Source organism: Heterodontus francisci, chromosome 37 (assembly GCF_036365525.1).
Source record: "Heterodontus francisci isolate sHetFra1 chromosome 37, sHetFra1.hap1, whole genome shotgun sequence".
Classification (NCBI taxonomy): Eukaryota; Metazoa; Chordata; class Chondrichthyes; order Heterodontiformes; family Heterodontidae; genus Heterodontus; species Heterodontus francisci.
In genome coordinates, this window is record NC_090407.1 from 39,088,691 (window position 1) to 39,111,707 (window position 23,017).

The window sequence follows — 23,017 nt, forward strand, 5'->3', positions numbered from 1 at the left end:
GGAAGGCAAATGGTATGTTGGCCTTCATTGCAAGGGGATTTGAGTACAGGAGTAAAGATGTCTTGCTGCAATTGGTGTATTGTGTACAGTTTTGGTCTCCTTATCTAAGGAACGATATACTTGCCACAGAGGGAGTGCAATGAAAGTTCACCAGACTAATCCCTGGGATGGCGGGATTGTCTTATGAGGAGAAATTGCAGAGACTGGATCTGTATTCTTCAGAGTTTCAAGGAATGAGAGGTGATCTCATTGAAACTTGAAACATTCTTCCAGGGGATGACTGGGTGGATGTGGATAGGATGTTTCTTCTGGCTGGTGAATCCAGAACCAGGGGACACAGTCTCAGAATAAGGTGTAGGCCATTTAAGACTGAGGAGGAATTTCTTTACTCGGAGGGTGGTGAATCTTTGAAATTCTCTACCCCAGAGGGCTGTGGAAGCTCAAATCATTGAGTATGTTCAAGTCAGAAATCAATAGATTTCTGAATACTAATAACATCAGGGGATATGGGGATAGTGGGGAAAAATGGCGTAGAGGTAGACGGTCAACATGATTTGTTTGAATGGCAGAGCAGGATCGATGGGCCGAATAGCCTACTCCTGCTCCTATTTCCTATGATCCTATTTTTCAGCCTCAAGAAAACGATCATCATGGGACAGGACGTCAGAAATGCTCCATCCATCAATATCGGCGACCACGCTCTGGAAGTGGTTCAAGAGTTCACCTACCTAGGCTCAACTATCACCAGTAACCTGTCTCTCGATGCAGAAATCAACAAGCGCATGGGAAAGGTGTCCGCTGCTATGTCCAGACTGGCCAAGAGAGTGTGGGAAAATGGCGCACGGAACACAAAAGTCCGAGTGTACCAAGCCTGTGTCCTCAATACCTTGCTCTACGGCAGCGAGGCCTGGACAACATATGTCAGCCAAGAGCGACGTCTCAATTCATTCCATCTTCACTGCCTCCGGAGAATCCTTGGCATCAGGTGGCAGGACCGTATCTTCAACACAGAAGTCCTCAAGGCGGACAACATCCCCAGCTTCTACACACTACTGAGTCAGCGGCACTTGAGATGGCTTGGCCATGAGAGCCGCATGGACGATGGCAGGATCCCCAAAGACACATTGTACAGCGAGCTCATCACTGGTATCAGACCCAACGGCCGTCCATGTCTCCGCTTTAAAGACATCTGCAAACGCGACATAAAGTGCTGTGACATTGATTGCAAGTTGTGAGAGTCAGTTGCCTGCGATCGCCAGAGCTGGCGGGCAGCCATAAAGGCGGGGCTAAAGTGTGGCGAGTCGAAGAGACTTTGCACTTCTGTCAGCTAAGGGAGAGCCAACTATGTAACGGCCCCGACAACTAATTCTATCTGCAGCACCTGTGGAAGAGTCTGTCACTCTAGAATTGGCCTTTATAGCCACCCCAGGCGCTGCTCCACACACCACTGACCACCTCCAGGCGCTTACCCATTGTCTCTCGAGACAAGGAGGCCAAAAGATGATGTTTCAGATGTCACTGTGGTTGGCTCCACCTACCTTATCATTGGCTGTTGTGTTGAGGTAATAATCTCTCGATGGTAAACCTAGTCCCGACTGGTCCACCTACAAAGGAAGAAGCAGTAGGTGGAGGTTAGAACTAGAAGTGGAATGATCTTAAGAGTTTCTGGGAATGTTCATATTTTAATCTTATTCTCATCAAGACTACACCCTTCCCTGGATGCACATGCTTCACAGAAATAAACATCCAGGCAAATTGATAGACTATAAAGTTTAAGCAGCATCAAGGGATCTGGGGCAAAGGCAGGAAATCAGAGTTGAAATGCAGATAGGTTATGATCTAATTTAATGATGGAGTAGGACTGAATGGCCTTACTCCTGTTCCTAAATTGCTATGAGAAATAATCCAGCAGGAGACCTGCAGCAGAAATTCACCTGATATCTGGAGCTTTATGCCATTTCTGTGGGTTTTACATTGGGACAGAGTCTGCTGAAATTCTAGCCCACTCTGTTGCTGATGTCATCCAGTTATTTTGCTCAACTAGTCTCAACCTAAATTTTCTGATTGTAAAAATGGGGGCACCACCAATATTAATCCCAATGTCAATCGGAAAAGCCAAGAACATCACTCTTTTGCTTAGTCTCTCCAAACAAAGCAGTGTAAGCAATCCCTCAGTCTCCCCTTGCACCAGGTTCCCTCAAGGTTACTATTACACTCCATTGCTTTTCTACAAATTCTAACTTTTTTTACTTGGCTGCACTCGTTTAATCTTAGTGCATGGATTTGAGGTGTGCCATTTTGTGCACACCTACCTCCCTATTTTGCCCCCTCTGTCTTGCTCTGCTCCTTCCTGCCTTCTCCCGCCTCTTCTCCTCCTGGCGCTCAATCCCTGAATACCTTCATTAAACTTCTTTCTTTCTGTTTTCCTTCAATGAACATCAAAGCAAGATTATCTGGGGATTATCACACTGCTGTTTGTTGGAGCTTCCTGTACACAAATTGGCTGCCATACTTCATATATTACATCCTTGGAGCAGAGTGCAGCTCTCAGGAAATGCCTGGCCCTCCTATATTGCATTCACTGCGGTAGATTGTGACTGTGTGTGATTGCACAGCAGGTGATCCTGAATTGGCAGCAAGTATTACATCGTCCCTCAATTTTATTTCCATTGAAGTCAGTGTAAATAGAATTGAGTGAGCACACCAGGATTTCTAACCAGCAACAACAGCCAAACTCTGGTGACAATGGCTCACATTTGGTAAACTCTGAATGTATCTCGAGCTGATTAATCACCAGGTTTCACTGCGCTGCCGTGACACACTTCACTTGGCACTTCAACAGACTGGGTAATGACACTTTCTCTCCCTCCTTCAATTTCAGCTCAGGTCTTGCCAGGTTTATGCTACAGACCAGAGTTTCTGCCTCTGTCACACAGGGTACCGGCTGCATACCCAGCTACCCTACCTGTATGATGTTACTGTTGGAGTTTTTAGAATCTGTGCTGATATAGATGCTGAAGAATGGGGAGGTTCGGTAATGAGCTGTGACAGACTGAAGCACTTCCTGAAAGTTGTCCTTATCCCATGGCTTTGTGATGTTCCAGCCTCCCAGCTGTGGAAAGAATTTTTAGAGATTGTTAAGTGAGCAACTGCAAGTTCATAACTTCATTAATGTGCAATTTTAACTCTATGGATTATAGAATCACACGGAACAGGAGGCTGCCATTTGGCCCATTGTGCCTGTGTCAGCTCTTTGAACGAGCTGTTCAGATATTCCCACTACCCTGCCCCCTCCCCATAGCCCTACAAATTTCTCCTTTTCCCATCCATTTTCCTTTTGTAAGTTACTATTGAATCTGCTTCCACCACCCTTACAGGCAGTGCATTCCAGATCTTAACAACTTGTTGCATTAAAAAGTCTCCTAATCTCTACCTTTTTCTCCCCAATGATCTTAAATTCATATCCTCTGGTTACAGACCCTCCTACCAGAGGAAACAGATTCTCCCTGTCAACTCTATCAAACCCCCTCTTTTTGTCCATTTTCTTGTTCAATTATCACCCCTCAACCCTTAAAAGTACTGGCAACCCTCAAGTGCACCAACCCAGTGGCCAATATTTATGTTTGATTCCAGGCAGCAAACATTAGGTGGCTATTCAGCTATGGGGAAATCACATCAAATCGTAAACCTGTCAACACCCGACATCCAGGTAACAGCATTTTCCAGCAGAGGTTCCCAGATAGCTGGCAGGAATGGGGAACCGGACTTTCTCATCCCAGGGGCACCATGGCCAATTCCAATCACCCCAAATAACTATGGCCAAGTCCGACAGGCCAGGAATTGAAGCTGGGGCCACCTTTGCCATCTCTGTATTGAACAGCTTTTTATATTGTCTGATGCAACATAAATGAGATGCGTGGAGTTCAGCTGATTGAAGATCTCAAACAGGTTTATTAACAGCTAAACTATTATATAGCGCAGAGCTATTTATTTACAGGACTTACTCTGTAACTGTAACACCAAGAGGTGAGACTAGCATGTAGTCACATGGACTGCATCCTAGTACTCAGCTCATTGCCTTTAAGAGTGATGTCCCTTTAAGATCTTAGTATGTTAATCATACAACAGTCTCAACAGAACACTATTTTTCCCACTGACTCATTCATTAAGCCCAAGTCAAACCTTAAGTGCTTTGGGTAGCTCTTCTATCTTAAAGGAACTATCTAAATGGAAATTGCTCTTTTGTAATCAGTGTCATTAGGTACCCTTGACCATCCAGTTTGATCCACACTACCTGTAACTGGATTATTTCGTGGTCGACATTAATTCCCGGTCCATTAGCACCTCCATTTTCAAATTCTCATCTGCATGTTCAGATCCCTCCATGGCATTGCCCCTCCTTCTCTCTGCAACATCCTTCAGCCCTAGAATCCTCCAAGAACTCTGCACTCCTCCAACTCTGGCTTCTTATCCATCTCCCACTTCCTTTGTCCCACAATTGGCAGCCATGTCTTCAGCTGTCCAAGCTCTAAGCTCTGGAATTCCTTCTGCAAACCTCTTTCCCACCACCTCTGTCTCCTCCTTTAACCAAGTCTTTGGTCACCTGCCTAATATTTCCTTCTTTGGCTCAATTTTTGTCTGATTACACTCCTGCGGAGGCCTTAGGATGTTTTACTACATTAAATGCGCTATATAAATGCAAGTTGTTATTGGTGCTCTACCAAATACTGTTGTACAGTACATCCATTTCTGAAGCTGAACATTGACACTGGTTTGACAAAAAATGGTAGCTGCAATCAAAATGGCCATCTCAACACCCACCATGTTTTAAAAACTGGATGGCACACTGCAAGCCTGGGAACACAACTTCCCATGGACATTCCCGAACACTGCATGCTAATGATGTCACAATGCTGCCAGAATGGTCAGGACACCAGGGGAAGAAAACAGAACCTGAATTTAAAAAAAAAAAATATTCATTCATGGGATGTGGGCATCACTGGCTAGGACAGCATTTATTGCCCATCCCTAATTGCCCTTGAGAAGATGGTGGTAAGCCACCTTTTTGAACCACTATTGATTTTGTAGCGGTTTGATACAACTGAGTGGCTTGCTAGGCCATTTAAGAGAGCCTTTTAAGAGTTAACCACATTGCTGTGGGTCTGGAGTCATATGTAGGCCAGACCAGACCAGGTAAGGACAGCAGATTTCCTTCCCTGAAGGACACGAGTGAACCAGATAGGTTTTTACAACAATAGTTTCATTGTCATTATTAGACTAGCTTTTAATTCCAGATTTATTAATTGAATTCAAATTCCACCTTCTGCCGTGGTGGGATTTGAACCCATGTCCTCACAGCATTACGTTGGGCCTCTGGGTTATGAGCCCAGTGACAAAACCAATATGCCACCATCTCCCAAGATGTTTGGCTGTTGGTCATAAAGAAAGAGCATTTGCTGCAATCAGAATTATAGATTTATTCCATGCAAATGGTTCTTGAGTTTTTCCAGTGAGTAGTTGACCCATAAAGAGCAGGAAGGTCCCTGATTGGATCCAATCTCTGCCAGGGTGGTGGCAGGGTGTGAGCATATTTGGTAATAGTACCCCCTGGGCTACAGGGGAGGGGGTAAGTTAGGTGGACTGCCTGCCCCTGGTTACTATCCATGTGTGGGGTGGAGAAAGGAGTAGGAATGGCTGTGATGCCTTCCCTGGTTAAATAGCTCATGAACACATTGCTGTGAGTGTGTGCAGGAGGAATGGCTGTTGGGCCAAGTACTGAAGGGCCTCCATTGCTCACAGAACTGTACTCGTTGGGGTAGAAATACAATGAATAACTTGGACGGAACATGGATTTTGATAATTTCATACAGTCCACCCGTTAGAGTGCGCTGGTGTTAGCTGAGGCAGTTTAGATCAGTTCGGTTAGGATGTGTGGCACTGAATTCAACAAGTAGATGAGGTCATGGAGTCAGCAGATGTTCCCTCCTGCTCTTTGTTGGGATTTGACTTTTAATTTGCTGTTTTTCTTTTGAAATCAGCCAACCGTATTAATAGTCTAATGACATCCTCTCCAAGGCCTTTACAAATAGAGGGAACGCTTTTACAGACAGAAACCTTGTAAAGGACAAACACAGAGCACATCAAACACTGGGCATTAAAACATGGCCATTTCTCAATGGAGCTCCACTATAATCAGGAAATTGCTTCTGGTGCACGCTTCAACAGTTTCATCATAGCTTAAAAATGTGTGATAGAACCTGAGAATGAATTGATTGCACCTGCCAGAGTGCTTGTTGTATTTGTAGAAAACTACAATCTCAGTTCCCTCTTTTTTTTATTTAGTATAGAAGGAGTACATTGTACTGACAAGTGTCAACTTGGCTCAGTTGGTCGCACTCTGATCTCTGAGTCAGGTCATGGGCTTAAGCCCGCTACGAACTTGAGCACACGATCATCACTTCAGTGCAGCACTGAGGCAGTGCTATCATTTCAGAGGTGCATCTTGTGATGAGACATTATTCTGAGGCCCTCTCTGCCCACTACACAAACTGTCCCATGGCACAAGATCAGGGAGTTCTTCTGACCTTCTGGTCAAGGCTTCTCCCCTGACCACCATGAAATAAACAGACGATCCGGCCATTCGTTCATTTGCTGTTCGTAGGATCTTACTCGACTCAAATTGGCTGCCTCATTTACCAATACAACAGGGACTGCACAGTAACTCATTGGTCTGAAAGTGCTTTGGGGAACAGGAGAGGTGATACAATTACGTCATACTTTTAAGTTCTTTCTTAATTTCCCACAGAGCTGATCAGACAGCACTTGAGTGAGATATAATTCATATTCCACAGTAGTCAAGCCATTCCTTTCATACTATTCCTTCGGTATTTTCACAGGGAACAATTTAATCTTTGGATAGTCAAAAAATTCACCTCATGTAGTACAGTGAAACGAACTCCAATGTTAATTTGATTAAGCTATTCAGGAATAAATTTATTGTTATACTCATCCGAAAGTACACAAAAAACCCAAACAACTTGCACCAAATTTTTCTTGAAGCCACTCCGGGCTGGATTTTGATCTGATTGACAGGTTAGCGGAGGATGGGATTTCCACCCGCGCAGGCGACCCCATTAGCTGACTCAAGTGTCCTGGACCAGTCCTCAATATTTACGCTGGGTGGTAGCAGGAGTTAAACCACAGCTGGCTGATTTACTGTTTCTCGGAGGGAGGGAGGATGATTTAGTGGCACTGGTTTTGGTAAGGAGCTGAACAATGCAGCATTGAGTGAGAAAGGAGCAGCATTCATCCAGCTGGCAAGTTCCCGGGTTTTCCGATTTGTGAGTCTCTTTCCTCGTAGAAATAAGGAACAGAAAAGGCCTCTTGGGGACTGAGGGCATCAGTCCTGTAAGAGGTTGGTCCAGGATTTATTTGGGGGGAGGGGGTTGCCTGGGGAGGTGGCAGAGGCAGTGAATCTCCAACATCCCACGAACTGCCACCCAACACAAAGAAAGGGTTAATGACCTCTCAGACTGGCCAAGGTAAAGTGTCAATGCTGTTCGCTATTTACATCCTGTAGTCGGTGAGTGACCCACATCCTTACGTCTGCCCTCAAGGTCTCATTACCTGGGCAACTAGAAAACTGACCTAGGCACAGGGAACATCTGCAAACAATAACATGCCACACTGACTTCAAACCACTGGGAGAACTGTTGTCTGCCACAATGGGTGTGGAAAGTCTTGAAGTGGCAACATTTAAATTAAGCCTGCACCTGCAAGACTGACCATCGATATTATTGAGAGTTGAGCAGGGTTGCCAGTCACCTCCCTTGAACTCTGAGCTATGTGGCTGCAAAGGAAAAGTTTATGCACAACAAAGAACGATAATTGAAAGATGAACAATAATCTATGAAACATTAAGTCTGCAGAGGTGGCAGCTTTTGTCGCTGTTCGGCAGACTGAAAAGACTGTCAGAGATAGGGAAGGGGAAAAGTGAGGTACCAAGATTATATAATCATACAACCATAGGGCACAAAAGGAGGCTATTTGGCTCATCGTGTCTGCGCTGGCTCTTTGAAAGAGTGCAGATATCTCGGAGGGTTGTAGGGCTCCAAGAGGTTACACAGATAATAAGAGCAGAAGCCATGGAGGGATTTGAAAACCAGGATGAGGACTTTAAAGTTAAGACATTGCTGGATCAGGGACCAATGTCGGTCAGCAAGCACAGGGCTGATGGAGGAACGGGACTTGGCAAGAGTTCAGACACAGGCAGCAAAGTTTTGGATGAGCTCAAGAAGATGGGAGACCGGCCTGCAGAGCATTGAACAGTCAAGTCTAAAGGTAACAAAGGCATGGACGAGGGTGTCAGCAGCAGATGAGCGGAGGTAGGGATGGTGACGGGGCAATGTTATAGAGGTGGAAGTAGGCAATTTGGTGATGGAGCAGATATTGATCAGAAGCTCATGTTAGGGGAAAATAGGATGCCATGGTTGTGAATGTTTTGGTTCAGCCTCAGGGAGTAGCTTGGGAGAGTGGAGTTGGTGGCAAGGGAACAGAGTTTGTGGCTTCAGTCTTTCACATATTTGATTGGAGGTAATTTCTGTTCATCCAGTACTGGATGTCTGACAAAAAGAGGCAGCAGAGGGGTCGAGAGAGATGGTGGTGATGCAGAGCTGGGTGCCGTCAGCATACATGGGGAACCCGATGGAATTTTGGATTATATGGTCGAGGGGCAACAGGTAGATGAGAAACAGGAGGGGGCCAAGGATAGATCCTTGAAGGACACCAGATGTAATGGTGTGGTAACAGGAAGAGAAGTCATTGATGATTCTCTGGCTTTGACTGAACAGCTAGGAATGGAACCAGGTGAGGAAAGTCCCACTCAGATGGACAATGGAGGAGAGACAGTCGAGGAGGATAGTGTAGCCAAATGTGTCAAAGGCTGCAGATAGGGTGGAATCCTGATTGGAGGGGTTCACACATGAAGATGAACACATCTTTGGGAGGTGGTGACATGTTTGCAGAGTCTAAATGGTATCGACTGATATCTTCTGTGATGCCTCACCGTAAATGCATCCAATCTGGCCTCAATGTGCCTACCTTCCTACAGTTGTACAGGGTTTTGGAGACCACATCTGGAGTAGTGTGTGCAGTTTTCATCTCCACATTTAAGAAAGGATATGCTTGCATTGGAGGCGGTAGAACAAAGGTTCACCAAATTGGTCCCTGGGATAAAAGGGTTGTCCTATGATGAGAGGCTGAGCAAATTGGGCCTGCGTTCTCTGAAGTTCAGAAGAATGAGAGGTGATCTCATTGAAATATACAGGATTCTGAAGGGGCTGGATAGGGTAGACGCAGAGGTTGTTTCTACTGGTTGGGGAATCTAAAACACGGGGGCACAGTCTCAGGATAAAGCGCCAATTATTTGGGACTGAGATGAGGAGAAATTACTTCACTCCAAGGGTTGTGAATCTTTGGAATTCTCTACCCCAGTGGGTTGTGGATGCTTTATCGTTGAATATATTTAAGGCTGAGAGACAGATTTTTAGTCTCTAAGGGAATCAAGGGATATGGCAAGTAGGTGGGAAATTGGAGTTGAAGCCTAAGATCAGCCATGATCATATTGAATGGCGGAGCAGACTCAATGGACCATTTGGTCTACTTCTGCTCCTATTTCTAGTGTTTTTGTGTTCGTCTTTATGGTAAATATATGGAAAATATTCTATGGTATAGAGGGATTTCCTTTGATCAGTACTGGGGACTGTAGCTTTCCCCTCCCAAGGCCCCTGAGCGTAACCCCAGTCAGATCAGCTATCTCATCAAAGACTGAAGATTAATCCTATGATCTTAAAAACACTCTTGAAGAACGTTAGTGTGCTTTAGTGATCTCAACAGGACCGATAGCGCAGCCTGAGGTAGTGCAGGGGTAGATGAGTTGACAAGGGTTCAAAGCATTCATCATCCCAAGTCCAAGAGACTGAGAGGAGTATAAATATATCTGAGAGGCTCTTAATGCAGGATCAATAAAAGTAGTAATGTCTTGATTTAACATTGAGACATAATTCATCTTCAGGCAGGATACTGAGAGGTGGCAGAACAATCAGCGTGGCAAGGTTACACAGTGACACATTTGTCCTCGTGCTGTCAGTACTCACTTTATTAATGATGTCAAGAAGGGGCTTTCCTTGCAGCTCCTCGATCTTCTGCTCATTCATGCAGGCCTGATAATAATGCTGGGCTTTGCGTTCAGCTTCACTTGTCGTGTTCAATGTGGTGTTTTCTGGAGATGAGACAGAATTTTCTTTTTAAAAATTGCAACCACATTCTAGAGTCATTGAATAAATACAACATAAAACTCAAACATTTACAGATGTTTCCCAGTGAATTAAAATTTATCCATGTATTCTGGCACAGTTTTAGGTGAGATTTGTTCATACTCCTTTTGTAAACATACACCCTTTGTCTGCCCTATCAGGCAGAACATATGAACAGGAAGAGGCCATTCAGCCTCTTGATCGTATTCTGCCATTCAATTCGATCATGGCTGATCTGTACCTCAACTCCATTTTCCTGCCTTTGCTCCATATCCCTTGATGACCTCACCTAACAAAAATTTATCTCAGTCTTGGAATATTTCAATTGACCCAGCATCGACAACCTTTTGGGGAGAGAGTTCCAGATTTCCACCACGTATCGTATGCAAAACTGCTTTCTGATTTCTCTTGTAAATCGTATAGCTCTAATTTTGAGATTGTGCTACTTAAAGGTGGATTTAAAAGATCCCGTGGTACTAATTAGAGAAGAGCAGTGAAGTTCACTCTCTGTCTTGGCCAACATCTATGCCTCATTTATTCTGATACTGTTTGAGATCTTGCTGTGCATAAATTGATGGCTGTGTTTCCCTACACAACAGTGACTACAGTTCAAATATACTTAGAAACATAGAAAATAGGAGCAGGAGTAGGCCATTCAGCCCTTTGAGTCTGCTCCGCCATTCATTATGATCATGGCTGATCTTCCAACTCAGTAACCTGTTCCCGCTTTTGCCCCATACCCTTTGATCCCTTTAGGCCCAAGAGGGCCTTCTTGAAAACATCCAATGTTTTGGCCTCAACTGCTGTCTGTGGTAGCGAATTCCACAGGTTCACCCCTCTCTGGGTGAAGAAATTTCTCCTCATCTCAGTCCTGAAAGGTTTATCCCGTATCGTTAGACTATGACCCCTGGTTCTGGACTCCCCCACCATCGGGAACATCCTTCCTGCATTTACCCTGTCAAGTCCTGTTAGAAATCTATAAAATTCTGAGATCCCCCTCACTCTTCTAAACTCCAGCCAATATAATCCTAACCGACTCAATCTCTCCTCATACATCAGTCCCGCCATCCCAGGGATCAGTCTGGTAAACCTTCGCTGCACTTCCTCTATAGCAAGAACATCCTTCTTCAGATAAGGAGACCAAAACTGCACACAATATTCCAGTTGTGGCCTCACCAAGGCCCTGTATAATTGCAGCAAGTCATCCCTGTTTCTGTACTCAAATCCTCTCGCCATGAAGGCCAACATACCATTTGCCTTTTTTACCACATGTTAAACTTGCATGCTTACCTTCAGCGACTGGTGTATGAGAACACCCAGGTCTCGCTGCATATTCCCCTCTCTCAGTTCAGATAATAATCTGCCTTCCTGTTTTTGCTACCAAAGTGGATAACCTCACATTTATCCACATTATACTGCATCTGCCATGGATGTAATATATTTAGAGATATTCCATAAAGTGCCACACAGAAAGTATTTACTCAAGGTAAGGGCTCATGGCATTGGGGTAAAATATTAGCATGGAAAGAGGACAGAAAACAGAGTAGGAATGAATGGGTTATTTTCAAGTTGGCAGGCTGTTATGAGTGGAGTTCCGCAAGGATCAGTGCTGGGGCCTTAGCTATTCATGACTTAGATGAAGGGACTGAGTGCAATGTGTCCAAGTTTGCTGACGATACAAAGCTAGATGGGAAAGTAAGCTGTGAGGAAGAAATGAAATGTTTGCATAGGGATATAAACAGGTTAAATAATTAGAGTATAACTTGAGGAAGTGCGAGATTATCAACTGTGAAATGTCAATGAGTATATTTTAGGCTGGGAATGAAAGATTTTTTGGGTACTAAGGGAATCAAGGGAGATAGAGATAGGGCTGGAAAGTGGAGTTGAGATTGAAAATCAGCTATGATCTTATTGAATGGTGGAGTAGATTCAAGGGGATGCATAGCCTACTCCTGCTTCTATTTCTGTTCTTAATTACCTCTTCCCATCCTTTCCTCATATTCCTCTATTCTCTTCTCCCTCATGTACACAGCAAGCTGCCCCTTAAATACCGGGTGTATCGGTAATCAGAAGGCACAAATTTACAATTATATATCTCTTTTACAACAGTGACTACACTTCAAAAGTCCTTCATTGAATTTGGGACATCCTGAGGTTGCAGAAATGCAAATTCTTTCTTACTTTGAGATAACTGGCCAAAGAACCAAGAGGAGAATGTTTTTGTTATGATCTATAATGCACTGCCTGAAAGAGCAGTGGCAGCAGATTCAATCGCAACTCCTGAATTGGATGAATATCTGAAAAAGAAAAAAATTGCAGGGCTATGGGCAAAGTGCGAGAGGGGTGCGGGACTAATGAGTTAGGCCTTTCAAAGAGCCAGAACAGGCAATGATAGGCCAAATGGCCTCGTTCTGTGCTTTATAGTTCTAAGCACATCAAATATGGAATGGTGCCAGACGTACCTTTCCCTCATTAAGTTGCCTGTCTGTCCCCTTGGTTAAGGGTAGGGCCTGCTCTTGGGCTCCTGGCAATGAAGATCTGCTTTCAGTCACTAGGAGGTGCACAACAGCCTTGTCTGTTAGAGTTCACAAATTCCCTGTCTCCTCTGTACTGTGTAGAGAGGGAAAACTAAGAGTGAGTCAGCAAGGTAGTTTTTGCTGGTCTATATGGATCACTATCGAGCATTGGGCAAAGTCAGTGAAAAGAAAAGTAAAGTTGTCATCATATCTTGTAAACATCTGTGCCAATGATCAGAATCCACGCCAAAGGTGGTCAGTCGTGGCTTAGTGGGCAGCACCCTCACCTCCAAGGAAGTTTTTGATTCAAGTCCCACTCCAGAGACTTGAGTCCATTATCCAGGCCAACACATCAATGCAGTACTGAGGGAGTGCTGCACTGTTGGAGGTACCATCTTTTGGATGAGACATTAAACCAAGGCCCCACCTACCCTTTCTGGTAAAAGATCCCAAGGCACTATTTGAAGTAGAGCAGGGGAGTTCCCCCTGGTGTCCTGGCAAATATTTATCCCTCATGGTTTAACAGACGGGATAGCTCCATACCAGATAAATGAATCTGATGCCATGGGAGCTCCACTCCTACATTCATTGTGATGTAACGTCCTTGAATGCTAATGTTGCTGGAAACACTGTTCGTAAATGGGCAGCATCATGTCAAAAAATGGATACTGCCCCTTTTCTAGCACTGATCTGCTGTGATTGATCTTAGTGTCAGTATTGAGGGTGCTTGCATTTGAGAATACTGGGAGAGTTCTGCCTTCGATAAGTCATCCTCTCCAAGTTACTCAGTCTCCCAACACCCTGCTGCTTCCTTGGACAGTTCAATCACTGCACCCTTAAGGCTGAAGGTGACAGACTCGAGCAGACCTGACACGTGACTGGCCTAATCATCTACTGCTCCAGGAGTAAGGGTAAGTGCAACCCCATAGTCCTTCTCGCAATGCCTAACTGCCTCCGCCTCTGCTTGCATCCTCATCTCTAAAACCAAGTGCGAGGAGATTTTTTTAAATATTCATTTCATGGGATGTAGGCATCGCTGGCAAGGACAGCATTGGTTGCCCGCCCCTAATTACCCTTGAGAAGGTACCTTCTTGGACATCCGTGCAGCCTCAGCTCATTGTCCAGCTCCCCTGAAACTCCCTTTAAATCCACTTTCTACCCTGCCCACAGCACCCAAATTGCCCTATTCGAAGTCACCACCAGCCATCCTCTGTCACTGTGACCAAAGTGTATTATTCCCCATGATCCACCTTGACCTGGTTGAACACTCCACCCTCCTCCAGCATTTCTGTCCTTTGGTCCCTCTCTACATAGCTACCATTACACGGTATCACTCTTACTCTTGCATTGCCTGTGGAGGGACATGTAACTCCAGCAATGGCTCCTGCACCCCCATTTCCTGCGCATCCCCCCAACAGAACTGCACACGGTTTCTTCCTTGACTCTCTTTCCACTTTACGTGCAGGCTCTCAGCCACATCATCTGCAGGAATAGGAGTCAGTTGTTACTTCAACATTGAGTTAACTGAAGTCGTCCTATTTAGCTCCTGCCAGTAATTCCATATCCTTGCCTTTGACGTCATTACCCTCCCTGGCTGCTTGTTCAGGCTGAATCAAGTGGTGTGCAAACTCCGTTCCTTGACTGACCTGTAGCAGAGCTGTATACTTCATATCCTATTCATCACCAAGATCATGCAATTCTTCCTACGCTGGCAAAATACCGCAGATGCTGAAAATCTGAAATGAAAACAAAAGATGCTGGAAATGCTCAGCAGATCTGGCAGCATCTGCGGAGAAAGAAACAGAGCTAACGTTTCAGGTCAGAGACCTATTGTTCAGATGAATGGCCATTGTGGTGAAATGTGAACTCTGTTTCTCTCTCCATATAGATTCTGTTTGACCTGTTGAGTATTTCCAGCATTTTCTTTGTTTACTTCTACCTCTGCAACACTGCACGTTCTACTCCAACCTCATCCCTCCCCCCCTCCACCATATCGCCAATTAAACCCTTACCTCAAGACTCTACTTTTCCAACAGCTTCTTCAGTCCAACTTTCTTCCCTGTTTTAACCATTCATAAAACTGTAACAAAAACTGAAAATGCCAGAAATACTCAGCAGGTCGGGCAGAATCTGTGTAGAGAGAAGCAGATGCTGAAATTGGTGGAAAATCTGCAGGAAATTCAGGCGTAAATGACTTACTGCATGAGAAGAGTGTTAATAAGCTATATCAGTTGGTGTTTTCCCTTACATTGGTTATTCTTGTGGATTGTCCTGACGAGTGCAAGACGTAAAGCTACAACTACATGTCTCTTTTTTCAGCAATACTTATTAACATGTCAGGTTTTCCTCGATCATTCCACCAGTTCTGTAAAACCTCTCTCAAAACCCTTTATCGCTCATTAACATAGCCCCCCCGACCCCCCGCAAGCAAAAGTACGGTGAATGCAAATTTCTGCCAGGCTTTAAATGTGCACTTAACATTTGAGGAACAACAGGATCCAATGTCATATCTTGGGTTTTTAAAAGGACAAAACCTTTTTTTCCCAAAATATACTTTATTCATAAAAATCTGTAAAAAAAATACATTACAAAACAGCAACAATTCTACAATAGAAAGAGTGTAAAGGTGATCAGTTTCCTTCAATACAGGAATGAGTTGCCTCACAAACCTTCCATTTCATTTTACATGTCATGTACATTTTGCAGCAAACCCATATTTTCTGGATACAGCCCAAGGGGTTTTCCATTGATCCAGCCCTGCAGTTCAGCTTGTTGGGGGGACCTTACACAGTGGTCTTTCCCCATTGAGCCTTTGCTGCGGCTGACCCAACCTTTAGTGCGTCCCTCAGCACATAGTCCTGGATCTTGAAATGTGCCAGTCTGCAACACTCTGTCGTGGACAACTCTTTGGTCTCCCCGAAACTTGCTGGTCTTCCAGCGCAAAGAGCGTCTTTTACTGAATCGATGGTCCTCCAGCAGCAGTTGATGTTTATCTCGGTGTGCGTCCCTGGGAACAGCCCGTAGAGCACAGACTCCTGTGTTACAGAGCTGCTTAGGATGAACCTCGACAAAAACCACTGCATCTCTTTCCACACCTGCTCTGCAAGAAGGAGGTGGGCAACAGTCTCTTCCCCCCGCACAGCCATCTCAAGGGCATTGTGCAGAGGGAGTGAGACGCCGGGCGTGCAGGAAGGATCTGACGGGGAGGGCTCTTCTCACCACCAGCCAAGCTACATCTTGGTGCTTGTTTGAAAGTTCTGGTGATGCATTCCGCCAAATGATTTTGGCGGTCTGCTCGGGGAACCATCCGACAGGATCCATCATCTCCTTTTCCCGTAGGGTCTTGAGGACATTCCGTGCAGACCACTGCCTGATGGACCGGTGGTCAAAGGTGTTTTTATGCAGAAACCTTTCCACGAAGGATAGGTGGTACGGCACGGACCAACTGGATGGAGCGTTCTGTGGCAATGTGACCAGACCCATCCTTCGCAACACCGGGGTCAGATAGTACCTCAGTACGTAGTGACATTTGGAATTTGCGTACTGGAGGTCTACACACAGCTTGATGCAGCCGCACACGAAGGTGGTCATCAGGATTAGGGCCACATTGGATAAGGGCAGAAAAAACGTACCCAGAGATTTGAACATCGTGTCCCTCCGGACCCGGTCCATTTTAGACCTCCAGATAAAGTGGAAAATGGCTCAGGTGACCACCACAGTGCAGGAGTGGGGATGGGCCAGACCTGCGCCACGTACAGTAACAACATGAGCGCCTCGCACCTGACAACCAGGTTCTTATCTACAATGGAGAGAGATCGCTGCTCCCACATGCTTAGCTTATGGTGTACCCTGGCTACTCGCTCCCACCAGGTTTTGGTGCACGCCCCGGCCCTTCCGAACCATATCCCCAGCACCTTCAGGTAGTCTGACCTGACGGTGAAGGGGACAAAGGATCGGTCAGCCCAGTTCCCAAAAACATAACCACAGCAAAAGCGAGGCCAACTTTGGCTCCCGAGGCCAGTTCGAACTGGTCGCAGATGCTCATCAGTCTGCGCACAGACAGCGGATCCGAGCAGAAGACGGCGACATCATCCATGTACAGGGAGGTTTTAACCTGAGTGCCTCCACTGCCTGGGATTATCACCCCTCTTATGCCCGCATCCTTCCTAATAGACTCAGCAAAGTGTTCAATACAGCAAACAAACAACACAGTGGAGAGAGGACAGCCCTGTCTGACTCCAGATTGGATCGGGAAACTTTCTGATTCCCACCCATTGATTGAGACTGCGCTACTGATGTTTGTGTAGAGCAGTTTGATCCAATTGCAGATTCCCTCCCCAAACCCTGTTTTGGAAAGCACGTCCATCATATAGGTATGTGATATCCTGGTCAAAAGCCTTCTCCTGGTCCAAGCTGATGAGGCAGGTCTCCACCCTCCTGTCCCGTACATAGTCTCGCGCTACTCAGGGATACGATCGCCTATCAGAGATCTTCCTGCCGGGTACAGTGCAGATCTGGTCAGGGTGAATCACTAACTCCAGAGCAGACTCGACTTGACTGGCGATGTCTTTGCTTAATGTTGACTACAAGATTCTGTCCAGTGAGATGGGCCACCAATTTCTGATTTCCGCCCTCTTCCCCCCTTCCGCTTGTAGATGAGGGTGATTATGCCTTTCCTCATGGATTGACATGCTGCCGGCCAGAAGCATACTCTCGTATACTTCCAGCAGGTCCGGGATGACCCAGTCCCACAGAGCCGAATACAACTCAACCGGTAAGCCATCGCTTCCGGGAGTTTTACTCGTCTCAAAGGACTCAATGGCCGTTGTCAGCTTGTCCAGTCTCTCCCTCATGCTGTCATCTAAGACCTCTGTGATAGATGACAGGAAGGACTGGGAGGCTCTGCTGTCTGTGGGCTTCGCGTCATACAGCCCAGCATAAAAGGATTTGCTGATCCTTAGTATGTCAGACTGTGAAGACGTTACAGAGCCATCCTCTTCCTTCAGGCTGCTGATCACAGAGCTCTTGCTGTGTACCTTTTGGAGGAAGAAGAAACGTGAGCACATCTCATCCTGCTCAATGGAGCGGACTCTGGACCGGAAGATGATCTTGGAGGCCTCCGTGGCAAAGAGTGAGGCCTGCTGGCTCTTCACCTCTTGGAGGTCCTCCTTGACCTCGACCCCCATCGGCTGCAGCCGGAGCAGATTTTGCATACTTTTCTAGAGTCGGGACAATTCCCTCTGTCTCTCTCTCACCCCCTGAACACCTTTGAGGATGAAGAACCTCTTGATGTTCTCCTTGATCACCTCACACCAGTGAACTGGAGACTCAAAGTGGGGTTTCATAGTCCTCCAACCTTTGTAATCCCTTTTGAGTTCCTCAACGTTCTCTGGGGTCAGCAGTGTAGCATTGAGCTTCCATGTCCCCCTGCCAACCCGCTGGTCATCCTGTACGTGACAGTCGGCCAGTAAGAGGCAGTGGTCGGAGAAGAACACCGTCTTGACGTCGGTGGATCTGACCGTGACAGCACGGGACACAAACAGGAAGTCAATCCCGGAACAGGCAGACCCGTCCGATCTTGAACAGGTGTATCTACGTTGCGCTCCGTCTGCAGGTTTGCTGAAGACGTCGTGCAGCTTGCCATTGTTTACTGTTCCCATTAGGAATCGGGATGTAGCGTCTAGTTTGCTGTCGTCACTGCCGGATCGTCCAGCTGCATCGATTAAAAAGTCAAACACTACAAGGAAACAGCAGAGGGGTCAGGAAATGCATGTGCCGCTAACACAAAGATTCAGTAAGAAACACCTCAAAGTCCTGAGAGCTAAAAAGTCCTGAGTTACCAGACAGCCTGTTGAAAAACAGGACAGTCCAGTCCCAAACCAAATGGGTGGCAATCTTTGATTGAAAACATGATAAGGTAGATTGTTTAGTACACTGGATCATTCATGCATAATTTTACAAATAGCTCTCCTTCCCTTACTAACTAAGCAAAAAAAATGTACATATTGTTTTAGTAAGAAAATGCCTCTTTAACCCTTACTTTCAATGGTTTGATTTTGGTTTAAAAGCACAGATAAGAGGGACACCATACTGACAATGTTCCCTTTGCCATGAAATGCTTGTTTTAAAAAGTCATTGGGGAGCTGAATGCACAAAAGAGAAGGGATCTGAGAAATATATCCTGTGAATCAATATCACATCTCCATGGTGACAAGTTTACAAAGGTGAGGCTTTTTAAATGGGGAAGGAAAGCTCACAAAAGGGAAAAGGCAGTTCGGAAAGGGGATTAATGGAACCAGAGAAAAGGAACCAAGAGACAAACATTTGCTCTGAATCCTATCCCACCCATCCCCTTCAAAAAGAGAGTTTACAAAAGCAGAAGCTAAGTGTAGGACGGGTGCTTAGAATGAAAAGATCTTGTTCTGAACATGTGCCAGTTAATTCTTTAAACCTTATTTTTTCTCCTCTATTTTCTAACGTCCTCACCTGACTTAACTTCTTCCATTGCCCCCAGATACCCAATGGTATTTTGCTCCAATGTGGTCATTCTCTATGTGCGACTCTTCATAGCGAGAACATACTGCTGGATTTCACTTCTGTCTGTAAAACTGAACTCGAGGTCGACCAATGATGCTCTGAAGCAGTTGTGCCTGATACACTCCTCAGCATGGTCTCCCAAGCCCGCGATTAGACAGTCCAGCCCCCAGGTTTCTTTCGAGAAGAATGCTGCCCTTCGAATGGGCCCTCTTCAATATTTGGTATTATTATAATGGTATTATTTCTCCCATGCACTGGTGGGTAAAGACAGGGACCGGATCGGAGCTAAACCATTGGCAGCAGGTTTTACAAACAACTGTTAGCACTCCCTTTGCCTTTGTTCCATCTTTGTCGTTTAATCTCTCCTGCCCTCCTCCCTATCACACACCTTCCTTTTTGTTCTTCTTCCCCTCCACACCTTCACTTGCTCAAAACCCATTACATTTCCAACCTTTGCCAGTTCTGATGAAAGGTCACAGACCTGAAACGTTAACTCTGTTTCTCTCTCCACAGATGCTGCCAGACCTGCTGGGTGTTTCCAGCACTTTCTGTTTTTATTTAACATTCAATACCCGTCTGTCCGAAGCCACCGAATTGCGGCTGAGGCTGCAGTTTCATTCCTACAGTTAGCCTCCGCCAAAGCAACTAGGACGGACACTGCCTCCCCCACAGTAACCGGAACAGACAAGCCCTTCACCACAGCAGTTGGAACAGACACCCCCTCCGCCATGACAACCGAGGCTAACACCCCATCTCCCATAGTAACTGGGGTACACACCCCCTCCTCCATCGTAACTGGAACTGACACCCCTCCCTCCGAGCAACCAGGGCAGTAACAACCCCTCCCCTCATGATAACTGCGACAGTGACACCTCCCCCCCCATAGTAACCGGGACTGACACCCCCTCCCATAAAGGCGCCAAATAGATGCTAGTTGGTCTCCACAGTATCTTGTACACATCACTCAAGGGAGAAGATAGGATGGGACAGGTGAACATCGAGAGAGATCCTGGATTGTGAAAGATAGGCCAGAGAAAATCAGTTCAGTGTCTGCAGTAATCATTTAAACAGCCCCAAAGGGAAAAGGGCTGAGCAGAGGCTGTGTGCATTATAACAGCTAAAGCCAAACTTTGTGAGAGAAGCAGGAAAAATAAACTGAATGGCAAGGAAGTCAATCGCACAGAGTTCTCCTTGGCCGACCAAGACCACACAATAGATCCCTTTATTCAGCTTTTTTTGAAATATACAATAGTGAAGTGATTTGTGAAGAATGAATAATTGAAACCTTCTTAACATGCAAGATATCGGAGCTGGTGAATGCTATACTGTTTTCCAATTCAATCACCCAGTGTCAATATCAAGTACTCCTGGGTCAGGCATAAAACAGCCAGCTTCTAATTGACCTTTATTCAGCATTATTCCTCACCCCAAAATGCCGAAAAGCACCAGTCGGATTCTTTTCCACACCCACTCCAGCCATGCCTACGCACTTCCTGACTGATTTGTCACTAGTTGGCACAAAATTGGCAATCCCAGAGTCTTAGCATGGCTGGCAAAACGTCTTGCACTCAACGACAAGGCTTACCCTGTTTAAGATGACCATTTAACACGAGGTACGAGTAGATAACTGGACTGCCTGTGGAGCCCCAACCTTGGCAAACGTCAGTCTTCAGGCACCAAGTGTAAAAGGCAGGCAAAAATGGCAGCAAGGATTAATCTCCACAAATACAAAGTCAACGGAGCCTTTACCAGGCACATCCACAGAAAACTTTCGATGTATTTGTCTATTTCATGTTATATCATTCCATTTGTATAGGAATGTCAGTCAGCAGTAACAATGGCTTGCTTTGTACAGAATCATGCAGCCTCAATCCCATTGCATCTTACAAATAATTACTCAAATCTGCCCTCAAGGTGAAAGGTCGTATTTTGGAAGTGCAAGGACATAATGAATAGCATTACAAGACTCACTTCAACATGTTTAATAACTGGGAGCGATAACACCCAAGAATGGGGGCACCCAATGTCTTTCTAAGTCTCATTTCTACTTATGCTGCCAATATAACACTGATGGATGGATTGAATGCACAAGGCAGACTGAGACTTGGTGTGCAGTGATGACTGAAGATATCCAAGTACCCAAATTCCAAGCATTGGATTACAGTGATTCACTGTCCTGCTCCAAATGCAAGATAATGCCCACGCACAGGATTCATTCTGTAACTCTGGGCTCTGATTTCCTCACAGTTCCATCTTACACTTGAACAAGCCTGACTAAATTTCAGACATTGTTTTATGCGCAGTCTGGCGAATCGAATGGGGCAAAGAAAAAATACTTGTGGGGAATTTCCTCAGGGCTGTTCCTGCTCCACCGATGTGATGCAAGTTCGGCGGAATCACCTTTAATGCTGACTTTACACTGGGGGAGCAGAGGAAGCTCTGAGGAAATTCCAGGTAATAGTTCTGACCGGAGGAGAAAGCCAGTTTGTAACACGATGTTCTCCTGTCACCAAGTTGTGGGTGAGGGTCAGTGTGGTAACACCATGCAGTGCACTGTGTGTTATCACTATGGCAACTCATGCTCTGCAGCTGTTTATAACTAACTACAAACTCCATTTTGACTTGCAGAGTAATCCAACACAGTTGGAGGCCATTCAGCCTCTAATTTAGCGAAAGAGCTATCCTGCAAATTTTGCCTTTTCAAATATTTATTCAATTTCCTTTTGAAAGTTATTATTGAATCTGTTTCTACTGTTTTTTTCAGGCCGTGCATTCCACGTCATAACTCACTGTATTAAAAAGAAGCCTCCTCACATCTCCCCCTCTGCTTCCTTTGGAAATTATCTGAAATCTTTGAACTCAGGGCTAACAAACCCCCTGCTGTGGAAATGGTTTCTCCCTATCTACTCTATCAAAACACCTCATAATTTTGAGCAGCTTTATTAAATCTCCCTTTAACTTTCTGAGCTCCAAGGAAAACAATCCCAGCTGACCTAGTCTCTCCACATAACTCAATTCCCTCATCCCTGGTACCAATCTAGTAAATCTCCTCAGCATTCGTCCCAGTCATAGAGGAAACATTTTTCTGATGCAATTCTGAGGAAAGGTTCTCCTGTTCTGGCTAAAATTAATTTGGGAAAGTAAAATGTCTCCCCTTTCACTCTCTGCTCGCTACTAGGGTCCATTTGGTGACAAGCCCTTTAGCGGCTCAGCCAGGATTAGTAAATCACCACACATAGGATCACAGGAGCAAAGTGTCCCTTCACTCTGAAGCAAATCGCCCCGTGTCTGCAATTATTGCAGACAGCAGAGTCCTGGAGTAAAGGACCTGGCACAACCTCGACAAAGTCAGCTCACATTTCTCAAGGTCTCAAATTATTTTTGTAGGTGTTTATTTTGCTCTCTTTACCAGATATCCTTAAATGGCGAGCTGCCAAATACATTAGAGCACTGCATTCCCATTCTGCAGACACAAATATGTGTCCTATTCGTCAGCAACACTTCAATTAAACATCGGATAAACACGATCCCCTTGTTTTTACAGCTTTTCTTTTTTGAATATAGGTTTACAATGGGGTTTGGCAATGCCCACAGCTGATCTTTCAAAAGGAATGCTTCTCAATGTCAAACACCCTGTAAAAAGCAGGTGCT

At 45.4% G+C, this 23,017-nt stretch overlaps 1 protein-coding gene across 7 annotated transcripts in view; it reads right to left on the bottom strand.

The window, feature by feature from the left end:
* The window catches only part of LOC137352260 (endothelin-converting enzyme 1-like), a 433,046-nt gene that overhangs the window by 90,418 nt on the left and 319,611 nt on the right, over positions 1-23,017 (bottom strand). For all 7 annotated transcript variants that reach the window (XM_068017542.1, XM_068017543.1, XM_068017541.1 and 4 more), the window contains 3 exons: positions 10,155-10,279; positions 2,966-3,112; positions 1,539-1,604 (listed from right to left, as the gene is read on the bottom strand). In XM_068017542.1, coding sequence (XP_067873643.1) covers positions 1,539-1,604; positions 2,966-3,112; positions 10,155-10,279 — 338 coding nt within the window. The remainder of the gene's footprint in view (positions 1-1,538; positions 1,605-2,965; positions 3,113-10,154; positions 10,280-23,017) is intronic.